This window comes from Acinonyx jubatus, chromosome C1 (assembly GCF_027475565.1).
Source record: "Acinonyx jubatus isolate Ajub_Pintada_27869175 chromosome C1, VMU_Ajub_asm_v1.0, whole genome shotgun sequence".
Classification (NCBI taxonomy): domain Eukaryota; kingdom Metazoa; phylum Chordata; class Mammalia; order Carnivora; family Felidae; genus Acinonyx; species Acinonyx jubatus.
In genome coordinates this window covers 91,693,354-91,718,284 of record NC_069381.1, presented here as the reverse complement: position 1 = coordinate 91,718,284, position 24,931 = coordinate 91,693,354, and the positions used below count along the sequence as shown (strand labels likewise).

Sequence of the window (24,931 nt, the reverse complement as noted above, 5' to 3'; positions counted from 1 at the left end):
GCTATAGTTTGTTAATATGTACAGTTTGTTAATATGGTAGATTTTCCAGTTTTCTAGCCTCAGAAATCAAACTCCAGCCACCAGAGAATAAGCCAGTAAAAGAGGCAGGACTGTGCATTTGTCACATGAGAGGTATTAGGTAAGTTGCGGGGGATTACTTAGTTTTTTCTTGTTCTTTCCGCTCCTAAAAGTCTACCTCCCGTGGGTATTTGTGGGGCCAGCTTTCTCGGTCTCACACCTCACACACCCTTTCAGTACACTGCTACACTCTTCCTTCTGGACACAGCGGCATAGAATGACTCTCCTGAGTTAGATGCTCCTTCAGGCAGGTTTGACAGACAACAACCCTGCCTCTCTCAGGTTTCTCTTGCTGTTCTTACTCCTAGCCTGCCTGATCCATTTCATTTAAGGACATTCAAAGAGCTGCCGCTTTCCTCTCTACCCAAACTTGTGTTTTAGGAGAGGTTCCTCCCCAACTCCCTTGAGCCTTTAGCTGAGCCTTGAAAATTGCTTCTCAGTCTGCCATCGTGGGTGATATTTCCAATGAATACCTACTCTGACATCATGATCTGAAGCTGAAGAGGCAAAAGATTTTGCTTCTAAGGAGCCCCGCCACCTGGCGGAAGAGTTCCTCCCCTAGGAGATTATGTATGTAATTTTATTTTCAGCAAGTCTATCTAACCTAGTGTCCTAAGACTTTACCAGAATCACTAAAGTTGCTTTTTCTGATGCAGATTCCTAGACCCCACCTAGACTCATTAAATTAGACTTCATAACGGACAGACCCTAAGAGTCTCCATTTTTACCTTGATTCTTTACACCTCTATTGCAACAAAGGGCTTAGACTGAAAGCCTAGACCAGTTTCACCAAAGGATGGGTTAAGTAGGGTGGAAAAAGGGGGTTTTGGAGTCTCCTGATGTCGGAACTCTGTACTTATAAAGTTGTTGGCTGGCTCAGGCAAAAGAAATCGGGCAGCCACCTTCACACGAATCCTGATGTGGCACCAAGTGCAGCCTCAGAGGTCCAGCCACACAGCTCCCTCTCGGCCATCCCAGCTCCTGATAAATAGGTTCCTGGGCCAGAAGTGTGTCTACTAGCTTTCCTGGCCTCAGCCCCTACACAAGTTGCAAAGGGGAGTTTCCATTGTAGCACAGGCTCCTGGGATCCTATCGACTCTGTCTCTAAATTGAGGGCTAGAGGGAAGAAATGAGTAAGGAGCTCATCCATTCAACCACACTTTTTTTTTTCCATAAAAGAGGTGGTGGAAAGGAGGAAGGGGTATATGGGAACTCTGTACTTTCTACTCAACTTTGCTGTGAACCCTTTGAAGCTGCTCTAAAAATAAAGTCTTTCCACACACACACACACACACACACACACACACACAAAGGGGATGCTGGTTTCTGGAACAAAGAAAGTGAGGGTATGATAGGAAACCATTTGGACACAGTACAGAATGTGTAGAATGATGGCTTGGTAAGCCTAGAAATCCTATAGGACCTTTAGTATGTAACTAATAACACTTCCTATGCTCTGGCCATTTCCTTCGACTATTAGCATTTTAGCCTCAACACAGTCATGGCATCATCATCTCTGGTTTCAGAGCCCTGAGGTTCAGACTCGGTGATTTGCCCAGGGTCACCTAGCTAATGAGTGAGTAGCCCTGCCCGAAGTCACACACACATACTCTGACCTCATGCCCCTGGCTCCCCTCCACCACTGCTGCCTCTCACTTTACTGGTACTTTATCTCAGAGGCAAGGGAGCTCTCAGAGGGCCACGTGCTGGCCCAACCTAAAAATAGCTCCCATTTATCAAGCACTTCGCTCTACTCTGCTAAGCACTTTGCACAGATTACCTCTTCTAATCCTCACAACCACCCTATGGGCATTACCGTCTCCATTTTACAGATGAGGAAACAGACCTGAGAGAGACTGTGATGCAAGTCGCACAAGCTAGTTGGTGATGGAGCCAAAAGTGAGTCCAGGTAGTCCAGCTCCAGAGGGCAGACTCTACCTTCCCCACCACTAGGGGGGTTGGCGGAGGGGATGGGGACAGACCCTGAAAAGGGCGAGTTGACAAGACTTTACAGCTCCCTGAACACGGCACAGAGAGAGAAGGAGCCGTTAAAGGTGAAAGGTGTGCGTGTGAACCGCTGAGCCTGCTAAGCCAGGAGCCCCATTGTATGATCTGTGTGCGCGGCCAGGGGAGCTGTTTGAAGCTCAAAGCCTACCACACACACCCCCATCCCACCCCCGGGCTGTGTGAGCGGGGCCACCTCAGTACTCTTGCGGCTATTCTGGGCTGCTGTCTGATCTCCCTCTCTTCCCCAGCCCCTACTTCAGCCCTTCTGCTGGGAGTAGCCGGGTGGGGAAAGGCCGGGCCAGTTACATAAATAAGCCCATGGCTGGGACCCCGGAGGCCAGGCTGGAGAGCAGGTGCTTAGCCCCTCCCTCACCACCAACAGTGAAAATCTCTCTCTGGAGCCCAGCCTCTGGGCGGCCCAGCATGGAGGCAGCCACAGCTCCCGAGGTGGCCTCCTCAGGATCCACACTGAAGGTGAAAGAAACGAGCCCAGCGGATGCAGAAGGACCCCCAGCTTCACCTCGACAGGAGGCCGGCAGCCCCATTCCCCAGCTCCTGTCCCCTATAGAAGGTGACCCGTGGGGTTGGGAAGGGTGGGGCAGCTGGGTGGTAGGAGTTGGGGAGGATATCCCTCACCCCCTGACTGTACCTCCTCAGGTTTGTGCAGAGGGAAGCTTCATGGGATTGGTGCCTAGGGTGGGGGAGCATTCATTGGAGCCCCCACCCCTTTGCTTGGTGGATTCTTACTTGCTGCTCATGTGTCTTTGCTGGGTTTGTGCTTTTTAGCTGAGAAGCCAGGGGATGGTGTATGTGACGCTTTCCAGTGACTAAAACTGATCTGTTTATATTTTTACCTTAATAACATGTCTGTCCCAGGGACTGAGGACCTGATATATACTAGGACCTGATATATACCAGCCAGGAAGGGATTGAGGGGTGAGATGGTGGCTGTCTGGCTTAGAAGAGGGCAGTGAAAAACTTACAGCAACTGAGAAGCTGGTGGTGAACGGTCCATGACACTCTGCCTCTCCCTTGGCAGTGCCACAGGTCCAGGACCTACCCCAACACCCCAGCTGGCTCCCATGGAAAATCCCAGCCTCTCAGGGTCTGAGCTCCATGGAAGCAGAGCCCATCCAGGAGAAGCATTTGGCCGCCCTTCCACAGTGGTCTCTCTGGGCCTCTAAGCGAAGAGGCGCTTTTGAGCCAGGAGGTGGTGGGCGCCCCTTCCAGTCCCAGGTTCCCTGCCAGCAGCCCAGCCACCCACTCCCCAGCTGCCCCTGGCTGAGGCCTCTGTCATGTTCACCTGGGGTGTCGCCTACAGTGCCTGGCTTGGCCAACCAGAGGTGGAAGGCAGGAGCCAGGCGTTTCCCGTCTCATGTGCAGTAACCGGCAGAAGGAACCACGGGGGCTGCCTCAAACATTTAAGACAGTTACCTGCACAAAGTCTCTACTTTTGGCCCCTCAACATCTTAAGTGCAGGGGATGCAGAGACCACAAACAAGAAACGCATGAAACCCGAGGGTAGGGAGCGGTAAGAGAAGACGCTGTGACCTAGACTCAATTCCCAGGCTGCCTCCAGCAGCTTTGTGCCCTTGGACAAGCTAACCAACTACTCGGTTTCAATTTCCTCTCTGTAAAATGGTAATTACTAGTGTCTACCTAGTAGGGGGTTAGGAGGACTGTTGAGGTGACCCAAAGTACCTGGGAAGAGGCCAAATGACAATGTGAGTAGATAATAAAATATTTCCAAGTTAGGGGTGAAGACAGAGTTCTACCTGCAAACAGGGTTGAGTAGGGAAAGCTGGCTGCCACTCGTCATCCTCACAGGAGGCGCTGGGTTTCCAGGAGCTGTTTCAATGTCACAGGGAGAGAGCCGGCTGAGTTCCTTCCATTGAAAAAGAAGAGGTAGGGGAGCAGAGTTATTGTGAGCACACTAGGCTGGGATGGTCTTGAGACAGAAAACCATTTCTTCCGTAAGGATCCAGAGAATAAGCGACACAGGCAGAGAGAGAGTGAGAGCCGGGACTGCTGACTCCCAACTCGGCTGGTCTCCCTCCATAAGACCCTGGGGGAGGTCATCATCCGTCTCCGCCACGCTCCTCCCTCTGGCTGTGAGTGGGCACTCTGGGCCATCGCTCCTGACAGCCCCCGGCCAGCCCCAAGTGCAGCCTCACCGCCCCGCGCCAGCAGCTCCACTCATTAGCATCCCAGAGGTCAGTGAAGGTAAGCAGTGCTTGTGATAGTTTGCAAAATATGTTTGCATCTTATCTGCTTAGAGAGGACAGGGTCCTAGCTCTGTCCTGTGACCCTAGGAAAGTCATTGCACCTCTCTGGGCTTCCATTTTTTCATCTGTAAATTGAAGGATGACCTTTTGATGGCTGTGGACCCCTAGGAAAATCTGATGAAATCTGTAGACTCTTATCCCAGGAAAAATGCTTAGAAAATGTTCAGGGGGCCCACAGAACCCCTGAAGCCCATTCAAAGGTCTTTCAGGGTGCCATGGACCCAGCCTAGATGGTCCCTATGTTCGCGTGAGCTCTAAGGTCTTTTTCTTCCTCTTAACCCCTCCTGTACCTCACGGGGAGCACCGCCGGACCCAGAGGAGCACTGCAGTGAGCGTGCGTGTGCACAGGAAACGGAGCAGGCACCAGGGGCAGACGTGCATTTGCAACGTCAAAATAAATTGTAACTGGCTAACATGAGCTTTTAGTCAGGAAAGCCTGCTATGTGGCTACAAGATGAGCAGACGTAGGCGGCCGGCACTGGGAAACAAGTTTCCGTCTCCCCTCAGCACTGTACGGAGGCACTGGGTCCTGCAGGCAGCACTGGGTGGGAGGCTGGGGGGCAGGCTGTACCCCTGCCATGGAGAAGAGGAGACCCTGAGACCCAGAGGAAGGGCCCAGCTGCTGCTTTCAGAATAACTGCATCTGTTTTCAATCCAAACTCTTCTGTGTCTTCCAGCCTTGGGAAGCTGGAGCCCATGCCTGGGAGCAACCTTCCTTTCCTTCTTCCTTCTTCCTGCTTTCTCCATCCTTCCTATCTTCTTTCTTCCTCCTACAAATATTTCTTTTATGCCTATCATGTGCCACACACTGCTAAAGAAATAAAAATAGGCAAAAGTAACTCCCCTTGTGGAGATTACATTCTAGTGTAAGGAGATAGATAATAAATAAATAAAATATGTAAGATGTCAGATGTGATAAACGCTGTGCCGAAAAATGAAGCAGAGAGGGAGGGCACAAAGTGCTGGGGGTGGGAAACATGTCGGCAGTTTTAAACAGGATATTCAGTGAAGGTCCCATTAATTAGGTGCTATTTGAGCAGCAACTGAAAGGAGATGAGAGAACAATGCATGCAGATACTTGGAGGGAATGTCTTCCATGCAGAGAGAACAGTCTGTGCAAAGGCTCTGAGGCAGGAGTGTGTGCCTTATGGGTTGGGGCCACTGGGCCTGTTGCAGCGTGAGGAAGAGAACGGTAGGTTTGCCGGCAGAGAGGTAGCAGGACCCTTGTGAAGACTGGTTCAACTCTGAGACTGGTGGGCAGCCTGGGCAGGGTTTTAAGTGAGAAACTGACATGGTCAGCTATAGGGTTTAAGGATTCTTCTAGCTGCTGAGCTAAGAATAGGCTGTAGGCAGGCCTGAGACACTAGCAAGATCATCAACTAAGGATGAGGACGAGGGAGAAGGTATGGAGGTTTTAGAAGAGGGAGGTACCCAATAGTCACCTGGGAGAATAGGAGGCAGAGTGGACTAGAACTGCCAGGGGCCATTTGGAGTTAGTAGTCACTGCTCATGGCCATCAGCTTACTGTCAGCCTCGCTTGTGTTTTTCCCCAGCGTGCGGATGTGGGCACTGAGTGGGTGGAAAGCATGTCACTGGGGTTGGCCATTGCTAGGAGAGTGCCGTGGAGAGAAAGAGGAGTAAGGAATTTGAGTGGGGACACAAGGGAGGGAGTGTAATGACTGGAATCTAAGGTGGGTGGGAGAGAGAGTGGTAACAGAGAGGGTGACAGGGAGTGAAGGGGTAGGAAGACAAGGGATCAGAGGTCTCAGTGGTGCTGAAGGATGGCTGGTAGCTGGAGCGGCAGAAGGGGAGCACTCTAGGGACAGAGGCTGTGCTCGTCGGGGTTTGCCGGTTGATGTAACAAAGAGGCCTCAGAACTGAAGGCTCAAAAACAGTAGTTGTTTATTTCTATGAAAAAGCTTCTGTTTCTATTTATTTCTATTAAAAACCGTTCTCCATGCAATGATTCCAGGACCCAGGCCTCTTCCCTCTTGTGGCTCTGCTGTGCCTCAGGGCCCTGTACTCAGCCACGTGGCTGCAGCTAGCAGAAGAGGACATAGAGAACGCGTTTCTTAAAGGCCTTGGCTCAGAAGAGATTCTCATCATTTCCACTTGCACTTCATTGGCAAGAGCTAGTCTGATGGTCCTATAGCGAGGGGGCCAGGGCAGCCCCTTCCCAGAAGGTGCTACACTGTGGAAGAGACAGTATGCATTTGGGCAGGCAGTTAGCCACCCTCTGTCGTAGAGGTGAGGAGAGAGTGAGGCGCTTGAAATTCAGATTACAGGGGCTGCAGTTACTCAGCTAGAGAATGACGAAAGGAACCAGGGGCTAGAGCCAGAGAGGACGACACTGCTGGAAGAGGGGTGGGCATAGACGTGAGGGGCTCTGCAGGGACTGGAAGCGGGGGCGAGGGGGGGGTTGAGATCACAAAGATCCGGAACTGCACTGGAGAGAGTGGCCGTCACACAGCACGCGTGATGGGGAGGACCACCCCAAAGGAAGGGTGGCGGATCTTCTCAGACAGCAGTTGCCTGTTTCTATGTCCTTCTGTTTTTTCCTGACCTTAGTTTCACCGTCTTCAGGAAGGTGACACTCCTGTCCCACAAGGTACTTTGGAGGTCACCCTTCCTGTGACCTCCTCCAGGCAAGTTTCTAATAAGGCCAAGTCCACAGCCTGTTTCAAAGCCATCGCTCACCTTGTGCATTTGCCCTGTATGGGTAGCCATTCACTCACACAGGCCGGAGCACACACACACACATATGCGCATACTCTCACCCCCTTACACACATTCATGCACACCCCGTCACACACACACTCTATGTCTCACACTTGCACACACACACACACACACACACACACACACACAGCTCCCTCCCTTCTTTCGATGTGTCTGTCTTGTTCCTTCACTCTCCAGGCCATAAGTAATAACATCAGTGTGAACTACATGGCACTTCAGGAATTGCTGGAGGACAGGCTTTAACTGTGTAAAGGGAAATTTTGAGAGAATATGAACATCTGTTTCCCATGAGCACAGAATAAGGAAATGGGCATAAACTTCAGCAGAATGAAATTAGGGTAGAATTAAGAGGAAATTTCTAATCAAGAGGAGTCAAGATCTTTGGACTTTAAGTAGTCTCCTTCTCTGTTCATTTTAAAGAAAGAATTAGACCACATTCTGTCTGAGGGAAAGACGACCCCACAGGTCAGAAGCCAATGTCTCTCAAAGGACTTTTTGTTTTCAAAATGCCTTTTCCCCTACACTCCATGAAGGGAGAAAACCAAATTGTGGCTGTCTGAAACTTGGTCTTAGAAAACCTAGGTTGTGGGGCATCTTGGTGACTCAGTAGGCTGAGTGTCCAACTTCGGCTCAGGTCATGATCTCACTGCTTGTGAGTTCAAACCCCGTATCGGGCTCTGTGCTAACTGCTCAGAGCCTGGAGCCTGCTTCAGATTCTGTGTGTCCCTCTCTCTCTCTCTGCCCCTCCCCTGCTTGCTCGCTGTCTCTCAAAAATAAACATTTAAAACATTTAAAAAGAAAGAAAGAAAACCTACGTTGTGCTTTAGGGCTCTAGTCTTTGGCTCACATCCCTCCTGGCATCTGAGGAGAAAGACCTTGGGCTTCAGGGAAAAGCCATGTTTCCCCAAGGTCGGTACAATTAACACCTCTCTTGACTGCAGATGTGTGAAAAGAGATGCCCCAAATGAGCCCTCCAATTACCATTCTTAGCAAAGGGCGAGGGCCCAGGTCGAGCTGGGGAGTGTGCCACTGCCTGGGCACCTGCAGCTGCCACACTGTCTCCTGCCACCTCCTGCACTGTCAGCTGCTTTTGCCCAAGCCTGTCCTCCTTCCCCCCCCCCCCCCCCCCCCCGCCGCCCCACTGTGGTCTGGGAGCCTGCTGAGAGCAGAATCCTCACCTACTAAGCCTCAGATTCAGAGCATTCTACTAACTTAACTTTGTCCCCTATCAGTTCACGTCTTGTCAGGGAATCCCACTTACAAACAAAGAACTGGCACAGGCGCCCCCCAGGGAGGAAGAGACTGCCATGCTAGCTGTGGGCCCTTCTCCTCTGTCTCTGCCTCCGCTGGGATCCCTTCTGGACCCCGGGCCATTCTGCTCATCTTCCTCTGAATACCACCATCTTTAAAAAAAGATTTTTTTAATGTTTATTTATTTTTGAGAGAGAGAGAGGCAGACTGCAAGCAGGGGAGGGGCAGAGTAAGAGGGAGACACAGAATCTGAAGCAGGCTCCAGGCTCCGAGCTGTCAGCACAGAGCCCGATGCGGGGCTCGAGCCCACAAGCCGTGAGATCATGACCTGAGCCCAAGTCAGACACTTAACCGACTGAGCCACCCAGGAGCCCCATGAATACCACCATCTTAATTTATGTTCCACATAAAATTATTTCTGTAATTGTTCTCCTTAGTTCAGGTGAACCAATGCTAACATCTTCCAAAGTATCTCTCTAAGAAACAAGAGAAACACTAAGTGGGCACAAATAGATCAGTGGGCATGCACCCCTCTATAGAAGCCCATTCCCCACCTGAGCTCTAAGCAGAGCAGGACTCAGACAACATATCTTCCAGGTGTGACGGCTGGTTTCCTCCCCTCAACCTTTTCAATTCTTGAGGGTATCCCTCTGCCTTCCCCTCTTTGCTACCTCCTCCTAAGAGCAAGATCACTGTCAGAGCCCTGACAAGGTGCGCAGGCCCAGGTGGACAGTGGAGGGCAGGTAAGGGGGCAGGTATGCTGTGCTCAGAGAACAGGCCCTTTGGACGTACATTTCTAGACGGAGAGGCAGCACAACTTCACAAGTGTGTTTCTCTCTCCGAGCCCTTTCCTCCCTGTCTTCTTGATCCTGGCACTCATCAAGCTCCCTCTGCGTCATGCAGGCAGAGCAGGGGACAGAAGAGCCAGCTTCTCTCCAGCCCTCCCTCCAGCAAGTGTGAAGGGCTATTTCCTCATCCAACAGTAGGGAACCAAGCCCAACAAGATGAGGTTTTGACCCTCCTTTTCAACTGCCACCCTCTTTTTTTCAGAAAACCCTTAAGTCATATCCGCTCGTTCTCAACTCCTTGGTCGCTTGCCGAGAGGGCCACAGGAGAGGAACACATCATACAAACGCTTCTTCTGTGTTTCGTGCCCCGCCCCCTTCCAAACCGCCAAAGTCGAACAGAGGGCAACCAGAGAAGTGTCGCCCAGCCGCCTGGGGCTCCATCGCTGTCGCTGCCGTTCTTACTGGGGCGCCAGGCCCTGAGCAACACAGGCAGGCCAGCCGCTCAGAGCACCTGAGGAGGCCCCGTGTCACTTCGTTCCTGCTTTTGCCAGGGGCAGGGGTGGGTGAGGTGCAGTCTAAGAAGCACAGCCCAGGAGGAAACATAAGCCACACAGTGAAAAAGGAAACTAGATAAATAAAAATGGACAGTGTGCGCTATCTGTGTTTATATTTATTTCCAAAGGCAAAAAGTGACCTCGGAGTGGTGACAGGGCAGACCATGGGAAGGAACTTCCTGCTCTCTAAACAGTGGGCTACAAATTGAGGTGTAGGAAGAACACAGTAGAACCCCTACGTACTGTATTTTAAATTTCACCATTCAAAAGTTTGCATTGCATAATGTACATATTTAAACAGTTCAATTTGTAAGTGAACACACAGACCGTGGAGTGGAGTGCTCAGGAATGTACCGTCGGGAAATGTTACGTTATCAGAAAGTTTACAGCCCACTATCACACAGTGGTGCTGTTTGCCTTGGTAGTGACCTGGGTGAGGCTTTTTACGACTCCACAAAAGAATTGTGCAGAGAGGCCGGGGAGGTAGTGAGGAATGAGGCGCTGTCACATTCCACTTTTGACAACAGCAACAGGCGACTGTCTGCCTGAGGAAGAAGGAGACAGGAGCCCCGAGAAAGCTAGAAAATGGTGCAGCCTCAGCCAGGCCCCCAAGGGAACCAGGTGGGATGTTTGCACTTTCTCAGCCGAGGCAGCCCAAGACATCCGGAGAGGAAAGCGGTCACACCTGGTCGTCTTCCAAACCTCACACTCAGCACTTTTCCTGAGCGTCTCCTGCCTCCATCCTGGAAGCCAAGGGACATAAACTAATCCCTCGACTCACTGGAACAGGCCTGGAACATCAAGGAGCAGGGAGGGGTGGCCTAGTTTTTCCCAGATTCCCAGAGTCTGTTGGTACAAAGAGATCCTCCACCAACTGGAAGAGCATTGCACAGGTCGTCCAAGCAGCATAGCCACGCAGAGGAAGGAACCCAGACACCAGCTCCCTCTTCAGTGACGTCAGTGCTGTCCCGGTGGGTCCAGGGTGTTGACTCTGCCTGCAGAGTGGAAAACTTTCTCCTCCAGTGTGGCCTCAAACTGGGAAGCAGGGCTGACGCTTGGAGGTCCAGACTAACATTGAAAGTGGCTTTGATAAATGGAGTGCTGTTGAGGACAAATGCAGAAATGGGGTAGAAAGGCAAACCCCACAGGCTGGACCAGTCTGTGCACAAACAGAAAAAGGAAATCTCGGTTAATGAAGAGTCAGTAGCTGAGCATTACAAATTAAAAGAAGTAAGCGTCAGGCTCACATTCCAGTGCTTTCTGCCAAGACCTGAATGCTCTCCAGAGGATATTTCAGCCAATCACTCATCCCGAAATTCCAGCGAGACGAAGGGAGCAATCTTCCCATCCCCTAGGAGAGGACTGATTTGCCGAGCACCTGGGGCGTCTGCCCATGGAGCACAGCCAGGTGCAATGTCCACCTCCTCTGAGCTCTGCGCCTCCCACTACAGGAGGCTCACCACCCACTGTTCTCTCTCCTTCTATCATTCAGAGCACCCCAAGATCTGGCTACCTCGCGCCCTGAGGCAGACCTATATCCGGAAGGTCGGAGACACCGTGAACCTACTAATCCCATTCCAGGTAAGCATGCTGGCCTCGTGCTGACTCCGTGTTGGGTCTGGGCCGGGACCAGGCCAGGGTGTTGATTTGGAAACAGATACTGAGAGTCCTGCTAGCAGTAGGGAAGTTGTCCTGGCCTGGAGTGGACGGGGCCAAGTCACCAGAAGTCTGAGGCAGAACGACTCTTCCCTCTGCACTCCTGAGGGGGGGATGGGGTGGGGCGTGCCCCCATGTGACCCGCTGAGGCTAACCTCTGCCCCTTGGTCAGCAGAGGTCTGGGAGCTCTCAGTTTGGAGGGTTCTCGGGAGTTTAGACAGCTATTGTTAGCCCCAACTGCCTCGGGTGATCTAAACTCTCAGAGGGCGGGAGACTCAAAGCCAAACCCCTTCCTTCCTCCACATCCTTTCAGCTGTTGCTGAAAGATGCAGGTCCCCCGGGACAGTGTGCGAACTTCTAACTCAAGGCATTCACAGTTGCGAGTCCAGTCACCATGTGGACCTGGGGTGGATCTGGTCCCCACTGCAGCAGGGAGGGTCACGAGGTCTCTTGGGGCTGCTCAGCGCCTTACTCCCATTTCTCAGGGCAAACCCAAACCTCAAGCCACCTGGACACATGATGGCTGTGCCTTGGATGCCGGCCGTGTGAGTGTGCGCAATGGGGAGCGGGACTCCATCCTCTTCATCCGAGAAGCCCAACGTGCTGACTCAGGTCGCTACCAGCTCAGCGTGCGGCTGGGCGAGCTGGAGGCCACTGCCACCATTGACATCCTGGTGATCGGTACAGTAGGGGGAGTGGGAGCGAGTTGGTCCTCAGGCTAGAGGAGCCATCACAGACAGCTGGGGAGGCCAGGGTGACTCCCCACACCGCGTGTGGGGCACAGTGGTGGGTGAGGGGGGGCATAGCTGAGCAGAGAAGGGGAAGGGCACCCCGAAGTGATTCCCATGCATATGTGAGCCGTACCCTGCCCACTGCCATGCTTGGCCCTTTCAGAGAGGCCAGGCCCTCCTCAGAGTATCAAGTTGGTGGATGTTTGGGGCTCCAATGCTACTCTGGAGTGGACACCTCCCCAAGACACAGGCAACACGGCACTCCTCGGATACACCGTGCAGAAGGCTGACACAAAATCTGGGGTGAGGCGCAGCTAGGGAGGGAGTGGGGAGGGAGCAATCACACTTCTGGAATGGGGCTCTGCTACCTCCATGCGGTGAGCCGAGGTGGAGTGAGTTCACAAAACAGGCATCTCATTCACGGCATCTTCTTGGGCCCCCAAAGCTGTGGTTCACGGTGCTGGAACGTTATCACCGCACCAGCTTCACAGTCTCCAACCTCATCGTGGGCAACTCCTATGCATTTCGAGTCTTTGCTGAGAACCAGTGCGGGCTCAGTGAGACAGCCCCCATCACTGCTGACCTTGCCCACATCCAAAAAGCAGGTGGGGCACAGAGACTCGGAGCTGGGAAGGGTGGAGGGAGGGTGGAGAGTTGAAGAAGGGTGGGGGATCTCAGGCACTACAGCAGGGCCCTTCTCGGTCTCCTCAGCTACCCTTCGCAAGACTGGGGGGTTTGCACAGCGAGATTTCTCTGAAGCCCCAAAGTTCACCCAGCCTCTGGCAGACTGCACCACAGTCATGGGCTATGACACCCAGCTCTTCTGCTGCGTCCGCGCCTCTCCCAAGGTAAGCAGGAGTTCTGCATGGTGGCCGTGCTGTGCTGCTCCCTGCTCCTGCCCTCACCTCTGCTACGTGGGAGAGCATTCTAAAACATGTGTTCCCATCACCATCGCCTGCCTCTTCCACTGCAGGTTACGTAGGTTAGGAACAGCTAGGGCACTTAGAGTCCAAGACAGGCTGACGTGGGTGATGTTTCCAGTTTTCCTTTTAGTGTCTGCTCCTCTTCTGCGAAGATCACTTGCCGATCTGCTGGCAGTTGGGCATGAGCTTCAAGTTGTCTCTCTGGCAGAGGTGATGGAGTCCTGCTGGTTTCTCCTTAGTCACCCACCACGCCTCACCTGCTCAGGGCCATATGCCTACCAGCTGTCTAGAGTTGAGGCCATAACCCTGAGCAAGTCTACTTCCGATCTAGTCACTACTTCTGTACACTACACCGTGTAAAACATCACTAACAACCTTACCAAGGGGGCGCCTGGGTGGCTTAGTCAGTAAGCGTCTGACTTCAGCTCAGGTCATGATCTCGAGGTTCGTGAATTCGAGCCCCACATCAGGCTCTGTGCTGACAGCTCGGAGCCTGGAGCCTGCTTCGGATTCTGTGTCTCCCTCTCTCTCTGTCCATCCCCTGAGCAGAGACACTCTCTCTCTCTCTCTCTCTCTCTCTCTCTCTCTCTCTCTCTCAAGAATAAATAAACATTAAAATAAAATTTAAAAAAACCTAACAACCTTACCAAGTACCTTTTGCATAGGAGTCCTGGGCCAGAGTACTACATCTCAGAAAGAGGGTATCAATAAGCCCACTCTAGAAACTACTTTCTAACCAGAGGGGACAACAGTGACTCCCTAGCCAACAGTGGGAACAGAATATGAATGATTCAACAACGAACATACAAAAAAGAGGGGATTCTGAGGCCTGGTGCTTAGGAAGGGGAAAGAACAGAAGGTCCTACCTTTTTTCTACTCAGGAATACTTGATGAACAAGGCAAGGTTTCAGGTGCTCATTTCAACCAACAGAAGGAGCCTGGGAGGATTTTGAGGATACCAGTAAGGGAACCCCTCCCCCAACGTAAGGAATGGGCAACTTTCTCACCACTCCCATGCTGGCCCCCTCACCTTTATCTTGCAGCCAAAGATCATCTGGCTGAAGAACAAGATGGATATCCAAGGCAACCCCAAGTACCGAGCCCTCACTCACCTGGGAATCTGCTCTCTCGAAATCCGCAAGCCTGGTCCCTTTGATGGGGGTATCTACACCTGCAAGGCAGTTAACCCCCTGGGGGAGGCATCTGTGGACTGTCGGGTGGATGTGAGAGGTAAGGGCAGAACTCATACCCTCTCTCCACAGCTGGAAAATTCAGGGGCAGAGCCACAAGCCTGCATGGAGAAGGGCTTGGTTGGCTTCCCCTTCACGTGCTCTCGGCACTGGGCACCGTCATCATCAGGATGTATTTGAGGGGCCGTTTTTATTATCCAATATCTTATTTCTCTCCAGCACAATTCTGTAATATAGAAAGAATGGCTATTTCCATTCTGCAAAGGAGAAACCTGAAGCACAAGGTGGTGATCAGCTCCCCCCAAGATTCCCAGTATTGGTTAAGTGAGGAGTCAGCACTGTGGTGGAAAGAGCCCAAACCTTTCCTTACTCAGACCATTTTTCTTTTATACAGTCTTCGGCCCAGTCCAGGAAGCAGAGAGAGAGAGAATCCCAAGCAGGCTCCAGGCTCAGTGCAAAGCCCCTTGTGGGGCTTGATCTCAGGATCATGAGATCATGACCTGAACCCAAATCAAGAATCAGACACTTAACCAGCTGAGCTGCCGAGGCACCGCCCCCACCCCCATACCTTTTTTAAAGTATTCATTCATTTATCTCTGCCTGTCACCTTGTTCAGATCTCCATCACTGCATTTAACATATTGTTATATAAGTGCCTATTTACTGATTTGTTTCTCATTTAACCCATGAGCACTGTGAGGGCAGGTACAGCCTGATTCACACTTGTCCCCCTGGTGATGAGCCCAGTTTCTGACACAGTGGGCACTCTCTAAGTGTGCATAGCATGAATCAGGAATGAATGGGCCATTACGTGCCCTATTCTTCCCCATGTGTAGACTCCTAATTACATAATGAACTCTCAAAAAACATGAGAAGTATATCCCTTCCCAATGCTCCACAAGAAGGTTTCCCAGAAATTTAGGGGCGCCTGGGTGGCTCAGTCGGCTAAGCGTCCGACTTCAGCTCAGGTCACGATCTCGCAATTCGTGGGTTCGAGCCCCGCGTCGGGCTCTGTGCTGACAGCTCAGAGCCTGGAGCCTGTTTCAGATTCTGTGTCTCCCTCTCTCTCTGACCCACCCCATTCATGCTCTATCTCTCTCTGTCTCAAAAATAAATAAACGTTAAAAAAATTTTTTTTTAAAAAGAAGGTTTCCCAGAAATTTCTGAGATGCTAACTCTGAGAAATGTCTGGATTCTTGCAGCTCCTCACTGAGGCCTCCAAAGAAGATTAGGGCAACTCTGACAAAGGTAAGGAGAGGGACTGGGCTTCTGAATAGAGCATTTTGTATTTACAGTTAGTGTTTAATCTGTTAGTGTTAGTTAGGAATACATATCTGTATACAGAATACAGATCTGAATACATATCTGTATTCCTAACTAAGCCTTTCGACCATGCAGTCATTGATAACTATTTTCCTTTTAACCACTTTTTTTTGTAAGCTAATACTATCATCTCCATGGAAGGACTTTACCGTAGTTGGTACTACTTTTGTCATGTCCTCTTTCTGTACTCAAAGTGATGATAGGTATTAAATCTAATGGTCCTCTGGAAAGGAGTGATAGCATCTATCTGAGTGTAAGGGGGCTCAGTGGAAGGGAGGTGGGCAGGTGCTATAAGAAAAGGCATCAAGGGAACAGCCAGTAGAGTAGAGGAGTAGAGGTGGGTCACCACCACCAAGCGGCAGCAGCGTGGAAAAAGAGACAGGAAGCTGCTCCTGCTGTTTCTACCGCCGTGTCATAAGCATGGTAAGAAACAGATTCATTTGCTTGTTTTTTACTTTGAAGTTTGTGGACTCCTTCCCTTCTGAGAGAAGAAAACCACCATTATCATCATAGGTCAGTAATAATTGAACATGCGGGTATGTGGTCCCAAGCAGCACATTACTGGCAAAGGACAACTCAGATCATCGTTTAAAATTTGATAGCTTCTTCAGATTCTAAATCACTCACAGTAGAAATGCTGTGCATGAACTAATGAGTGGGGTGAAAGAGCAGCTCATGGGAGAATTAGGGAGAACCAGTTCCCAATGTCTCCTGGGACTTGCAGTTCCTGGCTGACGAAAACAGAATGAACACCATCCCAGATGCCATTTATTTGAGCCCATCATTGATATAGATCAAATGGAAACCCTCAGGGACGCATTACAAGTCCAGATTTCTCAAGAGAGCTCTCTCTGCCAGTTGGCTTGCAAAGATAGCTCTCTGGCCATGCCTTAGTTCCCTCTCTGTGTTAATGTTATATTGTGTCGGGACTTGCCCTGTTACCTCTCTCTCAGCCAGCACACAGCAACAAAGCAGGGTAAGGAGAGAATTCATAGCACGGGACCCAGGGACCGTGAGGAAAATTGCCTCAGCGTCTTGGGTGTGCACTGGTTGTTTGCTGTTAGAGCCACAACATACCCTCTCTTTTCTGTGCCTCCAGGAAGCCTGACTGTGGGGAGATTGTGTCCTTAAGCAGCTCCAGCACAACATCTGCTTTGGACTAATCTAAATAAACATATGGATCCTTGGTGCATAAGTGTCCATCTGTTTGAGCCTTTCTATATGGGAAAACCATTTAGAAAGTTGGAATCCGTTTTTTAAAATTGTTTGTCTGTTTATTGAGAGAGAGTGTGTATGTGCAGATAGGGGAGGGGCAGAGAGAGAGAAAGAGAGAGAATCTCAAGCAGGCTCTGCACTGTCAGCAGAGAACCCGGCACGGGGCTCGCTATCACCAATCGTGAGATCGTGACCTGAGCTGAAATCAAGAGTTAGACACTTAACTGACTGAGCCACCCAGGTGCCCCCTCCTCTTTCTTCTTATATCCACATTCTCTTCCACAGAGGTTTCTAACACTGTCCTTTTGTTTAGAGTCTATGACAGAGCTAAGTTCAACTCTATCCTGTGCCTGGTGCTGAAAGAGGTGCTGAATATGACTTGGTCTCTTCCTCTCTGATCTTTCCAGTATAAGTTGGAAAAGAGGATGCACATCCATCACAGAGACACAGACAGCAGAACACACATATACGTACATAGCTAATTAAAGACCAAGCACTAAGACTTGAGGGCTGGGAGACACTGAAGAAATTGGAGCAGAGTCTCACTAAGCCTTGGGGAAAGAATAAAGGTGAGGTGCTCTTGCTTACATGTTTGCTTTCATTCTCATAACAAGTAAGATATTAAAGCCATTCTGTAATGGCATCTGCAAAAGACAGCAACAGCTCCCCCCATCTTGGCTAGCAAGGGCATCGTGCTCGTCCCAAAGAGTTGGGGTCTGTTCCCCTCCCCTCGCATCTGGGCTGACCATGTGACCTGCTTTAACCAAAAGAATGTAGTGGAGGTGATGTTGTGCCAGTCTGGGCCTAGACCTTAAGAGGTCTAGTAGTTGAATCTCAGGACAGATTTCCAAATTATGAGAGGCCACATGCAGGACAACCCAGCATCCCAGCTGACAGCCAGCACCATCGCCCTAGATACATGTGGCTGCCTGAGACCTTTCAGCGCTAGTCAAGTCCAATCCACTGGGACTGGAGTAGAGAGGTCATGGAGTAGAGACAGGTCCTCCTAGCACGACTGTCTGTAAAATCAAACTGTAAAATCATGAGATCTGGGGTTTCGAGCCCGAAATACTAGGGTGGTTTGTTACACAGTAGCACGTAACTGAAATAGTCTTCTCGACATCAGACACTGAACGTCAGGCTTTATCACTTTTAATCTCTATTTTCCAAATGGGGAAGTTGAAGTTCATAAGCTGCTCCAAGTCACGAAGCTGGTAAGTTAGCAGAGCTAGGATTGGAACCAGGTCTGCCTGACTTCAAGCTTTCTCTCTTTCCTCTCATCTCTTTCACCCAAGCGACGCTCAACTGTAGCAGGTCTGGGGGGTGGGATCATGGGTTGTAAGAAAGAAAAGACCGCTAGGAGGCAGTAAATCTTAGGCAAGGCTTTGAAGAGGAGGAGGGTGTGTTTCGGCTGAGAAAAATGAGACAGGCTTTTCTGTTCACACCAAAGGTCTATTTTCAGCTGAGGCAAATGTCTATTCCAGCCTTTCTCAACTGGAGCACTATGAGAATGCCCCAGTGCCCCCCAAGGCATCCATTATATGTCATAATTAACTTTTTCCACGCATCCAGAATGTCACTAGTTATGTAGCATCTTGGGAAAACTGAGAAACTAGCCACACAAATTATTTGTACGGTCAAATACCCTTGCGGGACCCCTTGCTGCAACTGCCAGGTTGGGGAGAGAGGGGGACCAGAGTCCAGAGCCAGCTAGTCGGGGACACAATGGCCAGGAGGCCTCCCTTCAGCTGAAGCAGGGCCGGGGTCAGGAAGGAGTGGAATACACCCAGCTACGATGCCCTAAGGATCAGTTAGACCTCTGGCCTCAGCCCACCGCCCCATGCCTCTGCTATCAAAGTACTCAAGGTTCCTATATGCTGAGCCTTCACGGTGAAGGAATAAAATCTTCACGCTGAACAAGACTTCCAGTCATAATCTTCCCACATTCAAGAAGAACTGTACTGGAATCCTTAATTTTGTCATTTATGCCCTCAACACTAGGGAGTTCCTTCTGAAGTAAGGTCTACCACGTGCCAGGGAGGGGGTGTAATCTCTTCATTAATTCGTCTATTTATCCAAAATCTGAGTAAAGAATTCTTGTGCCTGAAATCTGTATTTTCTGGTTTTGTTGTTATTCTGATGGAGGAGAAAGTAGTTCAATTGCTTTTTTTCTGGTACTGCAACAGCTTTCAAAATCATAACTGGGTGACAGGAAATTTGAGATGAGTTTCCATAGGAGGAACTAACTTCCAATTTGCTACAACTGCGTCCCCACTCACCTGAGGTTGGGAAGAAGCAAGGGCGGGGTTTCCCCAGTCAGGCTGCTCCCCGGCCCAGCAGGAATGCAGTTAATGAGCAGCTTCTTTCCCTTCATTCCTCACTTTGCCACCACTTGCCTGGAGAGAGGGAAACTACTGGCTCTGGTCTTCCCACCTCCACAGAACCTGAATCCTACAAACAACCAAAATTCCACCCTCACCAACAAGCCTACAGAAAACCAGGCAATCCTCTTCTCCCAGTTCTTCTTCACACAAGCCTGCAAGTTCTGCCCCCCCCCCCCGCCCTTTGCCTTAGGGCCCCCACTAAACCCCAAGGCTTCTTTGCTTGCTGTGGCATTTCTTACAGTAACATCTCGTGCCTGCAAACCTCATCACCTCAGCTTCACAGCTAAAAACTAGAAAGTAAACAAAAAAAAAAAAAAAAAGCCTCTAAATAGCCAAAAGAATGGTCATAAACTCTGGAGACTAAAGTTCTCCAGCCATTGTTTTAAATTTTTAGAACATTTCTAAGAAGCCCTGTTAACTGGTGGCCCCAGCCTATTCACAGGCAACACTTGGAAACAACAAAAAGATCTCTAATAAGTAGGCTTAAGCACTTCACAAACACAGCTTTTAGTTTAGAGGTAGCAAGTTACAAACACCCCTCAAAAGCCCCTAAGGCACAAGGTATAAACTTGACTATGGTAGTTCTAGCCATGAAACCATGACTGACGGTCAGGGTTCTTGCTCTGCAGATAAGCGAGAGGTCAAATACACTCAAGCCTGCCTGCCTTGTGACAGAGGAGTCACGGCTGAATTGGACCCAAATCTCCGTGTCCAAAAACCCTGTTTACCTCCGGTTCTGAGTGTTCTCTTAAAATAATGATGGAAGATGTACTTCTTAGAGAACCTCAATATACCAAACTAGTGAATGGATAAAGAAGATATGGTGTATATATACACAATGGAATATTACTCCGCGATCAAAAAGAATGAAATCTTGCCATTTTAGCAACAACGTGGATGGAACAAGAATGTATTGTGCTAAGCAAAATTATTCAGTCAGAGAAAGGCAAATGTATGCTTTCACTCAAATGTGGAATTTAAAAAACAAAACAGATGAACATATGGTAAAGGAAGGAAAAATAAGATAAAAACAGAGGGAGGCAAACCAAGAGACTCTTAAATACGGAGAACAAACTGAGGGTTGCTGGAGGGGCGTTGGGTTGAGGGGAGGATGGGCTAAATGGGTGATGGGCATTGAGGAGGGCACTTGTTAGGATGAGCCCTGGGTGTTATATGTACGTGATGAATCGATAAATTCTACTCCTGAAACCATTATTACACTATATGCTAACTTGTATATATTAAAAAAAAAGATAACGGAGGCTGTACTTCTTAGAGAACCTCAATATACCTAAAATATAAATGTCTAGGTGCTTCCATAAATTGAAAAAATCACAAATGAGGAAAAATGGCAAACGCGGTGCTCGCAAACGGAGTAAGCCCCTGAAAACAAATTTCCTCAAGAGGAGCGTTGGGTCTAGGGTCACTGGCGCTCGGAGGTCCAGCGGGGAGCCCGGCTCCGCCCAGCTGGCAGGGTGAGAAACGTACAGTCATTGGTCAGGTCCCTCGCACGCCGCCACGAGGCCCCGCCTCCTCCAAGGAAAGTCTACGGGACACACGCGCGCGCAGGCGGCCTCCCCGCCTTAGCCCACCGGATGAAGTCTGTTTTAGAACCGCTCTCCACACAGCCCCCACCTGCAGACTTCCGGCCGGCTGGTCGATGCCGCCCCGCCCCTGAGGGCAGGGATGTTGGGAACCACCAATCACGGAGCGCATGTGGTGAGAGTGGGTGGGGCCTGAGAGATTCGAAAGGAGCCCCACCCCCTCAGGGCTGATTCCCGGGACTAAGTGGTGGGAGGCAAGTGCTTTCTGCGAGAGGTGAGGCGGGGCGGAAAGTAAAAACAGAAGGTGGGCTGGAGGTGTGGTGTGGGTGTGGTACCGTGTGAGTGGAAAGGTGGTTTGGGGAAAGAGAGAACCGGAGGATGGTGGCGGGGAAGAAGATGGGGCGCGCAGACCGCCCCCGGTGAGAAGAGCCCAGGTTGTAGGGGGGCGGCAGGGCAACCTGAGGAGGGGGATGGTGCTTTCTCGGCACCTTCCCCGGAGTTCACAGGGCTAGTTACAGGGGCAGGTGCTACCCCTGGGACCCTTGCTTTATCTCCAGCATGATCCTCATCCCCTGGCTTGCACCCTGCGTTTAGCTGGGGGCCTTGGGCAGGATGGAGACCTGAAGAAAGGTGTATTCTGTCTCCAGCTCAGGTCTAATCTGACTCGTGCACCTGCTGGCTGGAACATGGAAGATTTAGAGGAAGGTAAGGAAAGTAAGGAGGGAGGGGTAAGGCGCTGCGATTGAGAACGGCGTTAGGGACCCGAGGCTGGCATTCCTTCCTTCCTCCCCTACAGATGTAAAGTTCATAGCGGATGAGACCTTGGACTTTGGAGGGCTGTCACCATCTGACAGGTACCAGCCTCTTTAACCTACTTGCTTTCCTTCAACAGTGCCTGTCTGCCTCTGTCCCCTTATTGCTGAAGTATTGTCCTCTGGGGTCTAGGTTGGTAATTGGGGTTGGGTGCCCTGGGGCTGCTGGGTGACTTGTTGACATGGGCCCCTGTGACACTTTTGGGGGAGGGGAAAAGGGATAAGCTGGAATGAGATTTCAGGATGTTAAGAAGAAGGGTAAGTGGATTTGCTCCGTCCGCATCCTGGCATAATTTCCAGTGTCGGTAAGTGCTAAAGACCTATGAGGCCTCATAGAACGGGGCATCTCATCGCCTAGAGACCACCCTCACAGCCAGCATGGGCTTCCGGTTTTGGGGTTGTGTCCCTGGCTCTGTTGTGGAGGAGTTGCCCAGTCTCCTTTGCAGTCTCCTGCTCTCTTCTGTGTGGGCATGGCGCCTGGTTTGTTTTCTGTCTCAGTCGTGAGGAGGAAGACATAGCAGTGTCGGTGACTCCAGAGAAACCGCTCCGAAGAGGACTCTCCAATCGAAGTAATCCAAATGCAGTGGCCCCAGCCCCCCAGGGGCTGAGGCTCAGCTTGGGTCCCCTTAGTCCAGAGAAGCTGGAGGAGATTCTCCACGAGGCCAACCGGCTGGCAGTTCAGCTGGAGCAGTGTGCCCTGCAGGAGCAGGAGAGCACGGGCGAGGGCCTGGGGCCTCGCAGGGTGAAGCCCAGCCCCCGGCGGGAGACCTTTGTGCTGAAGGACAGTCCTGTCCGAGACCTGCTGCCCACTGTGAGTTCTTTGACTCGGAGCACCCCCTCCCCAAACGGCCTGACACCCCGACTCCGGAGCGGCGAGAAGAAGGGGTCAGTCAGGGTTCTCCGGGCAGCATCTGGAAAGAGGCCCTCCAGTGTGAAAAGGGTGAGTTTGGAGGGCCTGGGTTGGACGTGTGCCCTCAGACCCAGTGCGTGACTCGGTACAGCCATAGAGTGGTTTCCTTGTTGGTAAAGTGGGGATAGTAAAATTCTACCTCAGGACTGTTGAAATTGAGCAAAATACCATAAGCAAAGCACTTAGCACAGTGTCTGTGCATAACGCTACACGGTCTATAATAAGCTTACGATAAATGGTATTGATGAGGATGACGATGTCGGCAGTGAACGTCTGCCCTTGCTTCCTGGGATCTAGGCAGCTCTCCACCTCTATTCCTCAAACAGCCAGTAGAACAGATTCTTTTTCCATTCTAGTCCTATTTTTTCTCTCTTGTATTTCAGGAGTCACCCACTTGCAATCTGTTGCCTACATCCAAAAGCCCAGCATCTTCTCCTCTCGCCCGATCTACTCCTCCAGTCCGGGGCAAAGCTGGGCCCAGTGGGAGAGCAACAGCAAGTGAGGAGACTTGGGCAGCAAAACTGTGGGTGAATGGGAGGAGGGAGGGTATGGAGCTGACCCCAAAATTCCTCTACTCCTCTCCACCAGGCCCGCCTACCCCTGTCAGACCAGTCTTGGCCCCACAGCCTCCTACCAGCAACTCTCAGCGCCTCTCTCGGCTGCAGGGAGCAGCTGCTAAGCCTTCCAGTCGACTGCCTGTTCCCTCTGCCATCCCCAGGCCTGCCAGCCGAATGCCACTCACCAGCCGGAGTGTACCACCCAGCAAAGGTGCCCTGCCTCCAGCTTCTCTGCCACCTCGGAAAGGACTTCCACGACCAAGTGCTGTAGGGCACAGAGGTGAGGAAGAGTGGACGTAATGGCTGGAAATCAAGAGGAAGAATGCCTACCCTTGCCCAGCTTGAATGCACCCTCCCAGAGCTGGGAACAGTGACCCCTTTCTCCATCTTCATTACAGCCCAATTTGAAGATGGGGAGACTGAGCTAAGGAGAGATGTGGGCCTGGGCAAAGAGTGTGAACTGTGGTTTTCAAATACTTTGTGTTTTGTAACCTTGGGTGGGAGGAAAGGCACTAATCCCAGACTCACTCGGGGAGGGTCACTTGAACTTTCTGCTCACTTATTTCTTTTGTTAACCCCCATCAAGTTCCTGTTTCCCAGCGGCCAAATCTTCCCATCACTGCTGCCAGTCGCAGCAACCTGCAGCCCCCCAGGAAAGTGGCGGTCTCAGGACCCACCAGGTAAGACTGGTCGAGATGCTCTCTCTCTCCCCTGTCACTGAGGCTTCCAAACTGTTAGGCACACCAGCCCTGAATCCTATGTGGCAAGATGGGAATGAGGAGGGGAGACTAGAGGGTCAGGGAGTCCCATTTCTTCCTTCCCTGAGGAACTTCAACTCAGCTCGGTGACAAATAGGCTTGAAGAAGAGGGAAAGTTTGTTTGTTTGTTTATTTATTTAGAGAGAGAGAGCAGGGGAGAGGGGCAGAGGGAGAGAGAGAAAGAATCTTAAGTAGGCTCCATGCTTAGCACACAACCTGACTCGGGGCTCGATCCCACCACCCTGGGATCATGACCTGAGCTGAAATCAAGAGTCAGATGCTCAACCAACTGAGCCACCCAGACAGCCCAGAAGAGGGACAGTTTAAAGCGGTTCTTCCTTCTGACTCTTTAGGTAAAGAGATCAGGTCAGCAAGCAAAAATTCAGGAGCAAACCACTACAGTCACTGCCTGGACTCACCTCTACTCGACCTCCCAAGCCCTCTCATGGAAGGCAGGCCCTGACTCCAGAAGATTCTGGCCCAGGAGCAGGAGGAAAAGATCCCACCAGGGCTGGTGCCCCAGGAGTGAAGAGATGGGAGATGGGGTGGATTAGGGTTGAGCTGGAGGGGAATCAAACTCTGTGGGTTGAAAGAGGATTAGGAAAAAGAGGTCACCTCCCAACAGTGAAATTAACAAGCAGAAAATGAGAAATGCAGGAGAGTGGTTTGTCCTCTTCCACCCCCCACTCTTGTGTTCAGTCCCAGAGAGTTTGATCTTCTTCCCAGGCTTTGGCTCACTGGACATTTACATGTGAATGGCCTCTGTAGCTAACCTCCCTGCTCTCTGAGGAACAGTCCTGAATCACATCCTCTACTGGATGCAGGCCTGTTTGGAGAGGCAGAGGCAGGCACCTGGTCTCTAGAACTTATTTCCTGTGAATTCTGTGACTCTTAAGAGGCCAGTTTATGATAAGCTTACATCGATCTGCATTTTTCTAAAATAAAATGAATGTATTTTTATAATCTCTGTATGTGTGAAAGTAAATGCTCCAATTTCAAACAAATACGTAGTAAACTCCTGTGTTATTCCAATGAGGGAGCCAGGAGGAGCCTCCCAGGCTGGGGCCTCAATAGGCCGAAGGCTCTTGTGATTGCAGCTCCTCCAGCTGTGACTGTCCGCCCTCCCTTTGTTGGCATTAGATGGGAACAAGCTGCCTTTTCACAGGATTTGTGTGTTACTGGAAGGTCCAGATCAAGTAAAATATAGCTTGATTCACACTATGTGAG

General features: G+C 50.9%; 2 protein-coding genes and 1 long non-coding RNA gene across 14 annotated transcripts; 2 read left to right on the top strand and 1 right to left on the bottom strand.

The window, feature by feature from the left end:
* Positions 1–18,789, top strand: MYBPHL (myosin binding protein H like). 9 transcript variants are annotated; one of them, XM_027058419.2, is made up of 11 exons: positions 1–139; positions 1,911–1,987; positions 2,468–2,656; positions 11,195–11,283; positions 11,844–12,039; positions 12,253–12,392; positions 12,535–12,694; positions 12,801–12,937; positions 14,056–14,242; positions 15,404–15,449; positions 16,624–16,719. In XM_027058419.2, the coding sequence occupies exons 2-10, from the start codon at positions 1,966–1,968 to the stop codon at positions 15,412–15,414; spliced, it is 1,131 nt and encodes a 376-aa protein (XP_026914220.1). In that variant the 5' UTR covers positions 1–139; positions 1,911–1,965; the 3' UTR covers positions 15,415–15,449; positions 16,624–16,719. The 9 variants fall into 9 exon arrangements, 8 of the variants coding, with proteins under 8 accessions (XP_026914220.1, XP_053070554.1, XP_053070553.1 ...); XM_053214578.1 differs by having other exon boundaries at positions 83–139; positions 1,911–1,977; XM_053214579.1 differs by lacking the exon at positions 2,468–2,656.
* On the bottom strand, positions 9,753–20,903 carry LOC128313950 (uncharacterized). 2 transcript variants are annotated; one of them, XR_008295122.1, is made up of 4 exons: positions 20,612–20,903; positions 19,019–19,190; positions 14,125–14,428; positions 9,753–10,861 (listed from the first exon to the last, which is right to left on the bottom strand). It is a non-coding gene; the product is annotated as an uncharacterized LOC128313950 (long non-coding RNA). The 2 variants fall into 2 exon arrangements; XR_008295123.1 differs by having other exon boundaries at positions 19,019–19,135; positions 20,612–20,900.
* On the top strand, positions 18,853–24,669 carry PSRC1 (proline and serine rich coiled-coil 1). 3 transcript variants are annotated; one of them, XM_027058423.2, is made up of 8 exons: positions 18,853–20,842; positions 21,315–21,372; positions 21,464–21,521; positions 21,978–22,419; positions 22,773–22,916; positions 23,108–23,226; positions 23,533–23,626; positions 24,058–24,669. In XM_027058423.2, the coding sequence occupies exons 1-8, from the start codon at positions 20,810–20,812 to the stop codon at positions 24,256–24,258; spliced, it is 1,149 nt and encodes a 382-aa protein (XP_026914224.1). In that variant the 5' UTR covers positions 18,853–20,809; the 3' UTR covers positions 24,259–24,669. The 3 variants fall into 3 exon arrangements, with proteins under 3 accessions (XP_026914224.1, XP_026914223.1, XP_026914222.1); XM_027058421.2 differs by having other exon boundaries at positions 19,458–20,842; positions 22,773–22,887; positions 22,978–23,226; XM_027058422.2 differs by lacking the exon at positions 24,058–24,669 and having other exon boundaries at positions 19,452–20,842; positions 22,773–22,887; positions 22,978–23,226; positions 23,533–23,630.
* The last annotated feature ends 262 nt before the right edge of the window (positions 24,670–24,931 follow it).

Coding starts and splice junctions, on each gene's coding strand:
- PSRC1 (XM_027058423.2), top strand. CDS start 20,810: ATGTTGGGAACCACCAATCACGGAGCGCATGTG. Junction 21,373..21,463: donor CATGGAAGATTTAGAGGAAG/GTAAGGAAAGTA, acceptor CCTCCCCTACAG/ATGTAAAGTTCATAGCGGAT. Junction 21,522..21,977: donor GGGCTGTCACCATCTGACAG/GTACCAGCCTCT, acceptor TTTCTGTCTCAG/TCGTGAGGAGGAAGACATAG.
- MYBPHL (XM_053214575.1), top strand. CDS start 2,404: ATGGCTGGGACCCCGGAGGCCAGGCTGGAGAGCAGGTGCTTAGCCCCT. Junction 2,657..11,194: donor GCTCCTGTCCCCTATAGAAG/GTGACCCGTGGG, acceptor TCTATCATTCAG/AGCACCCCAAGATCTGGCTA. Junction 12,695..12,800: donor TGCCCACATCCAAAAAGCAG/GTGGGGCACAGA, acceptor CGGTCTCCTCAG/CTACCCTTCGCAAGACTGGG.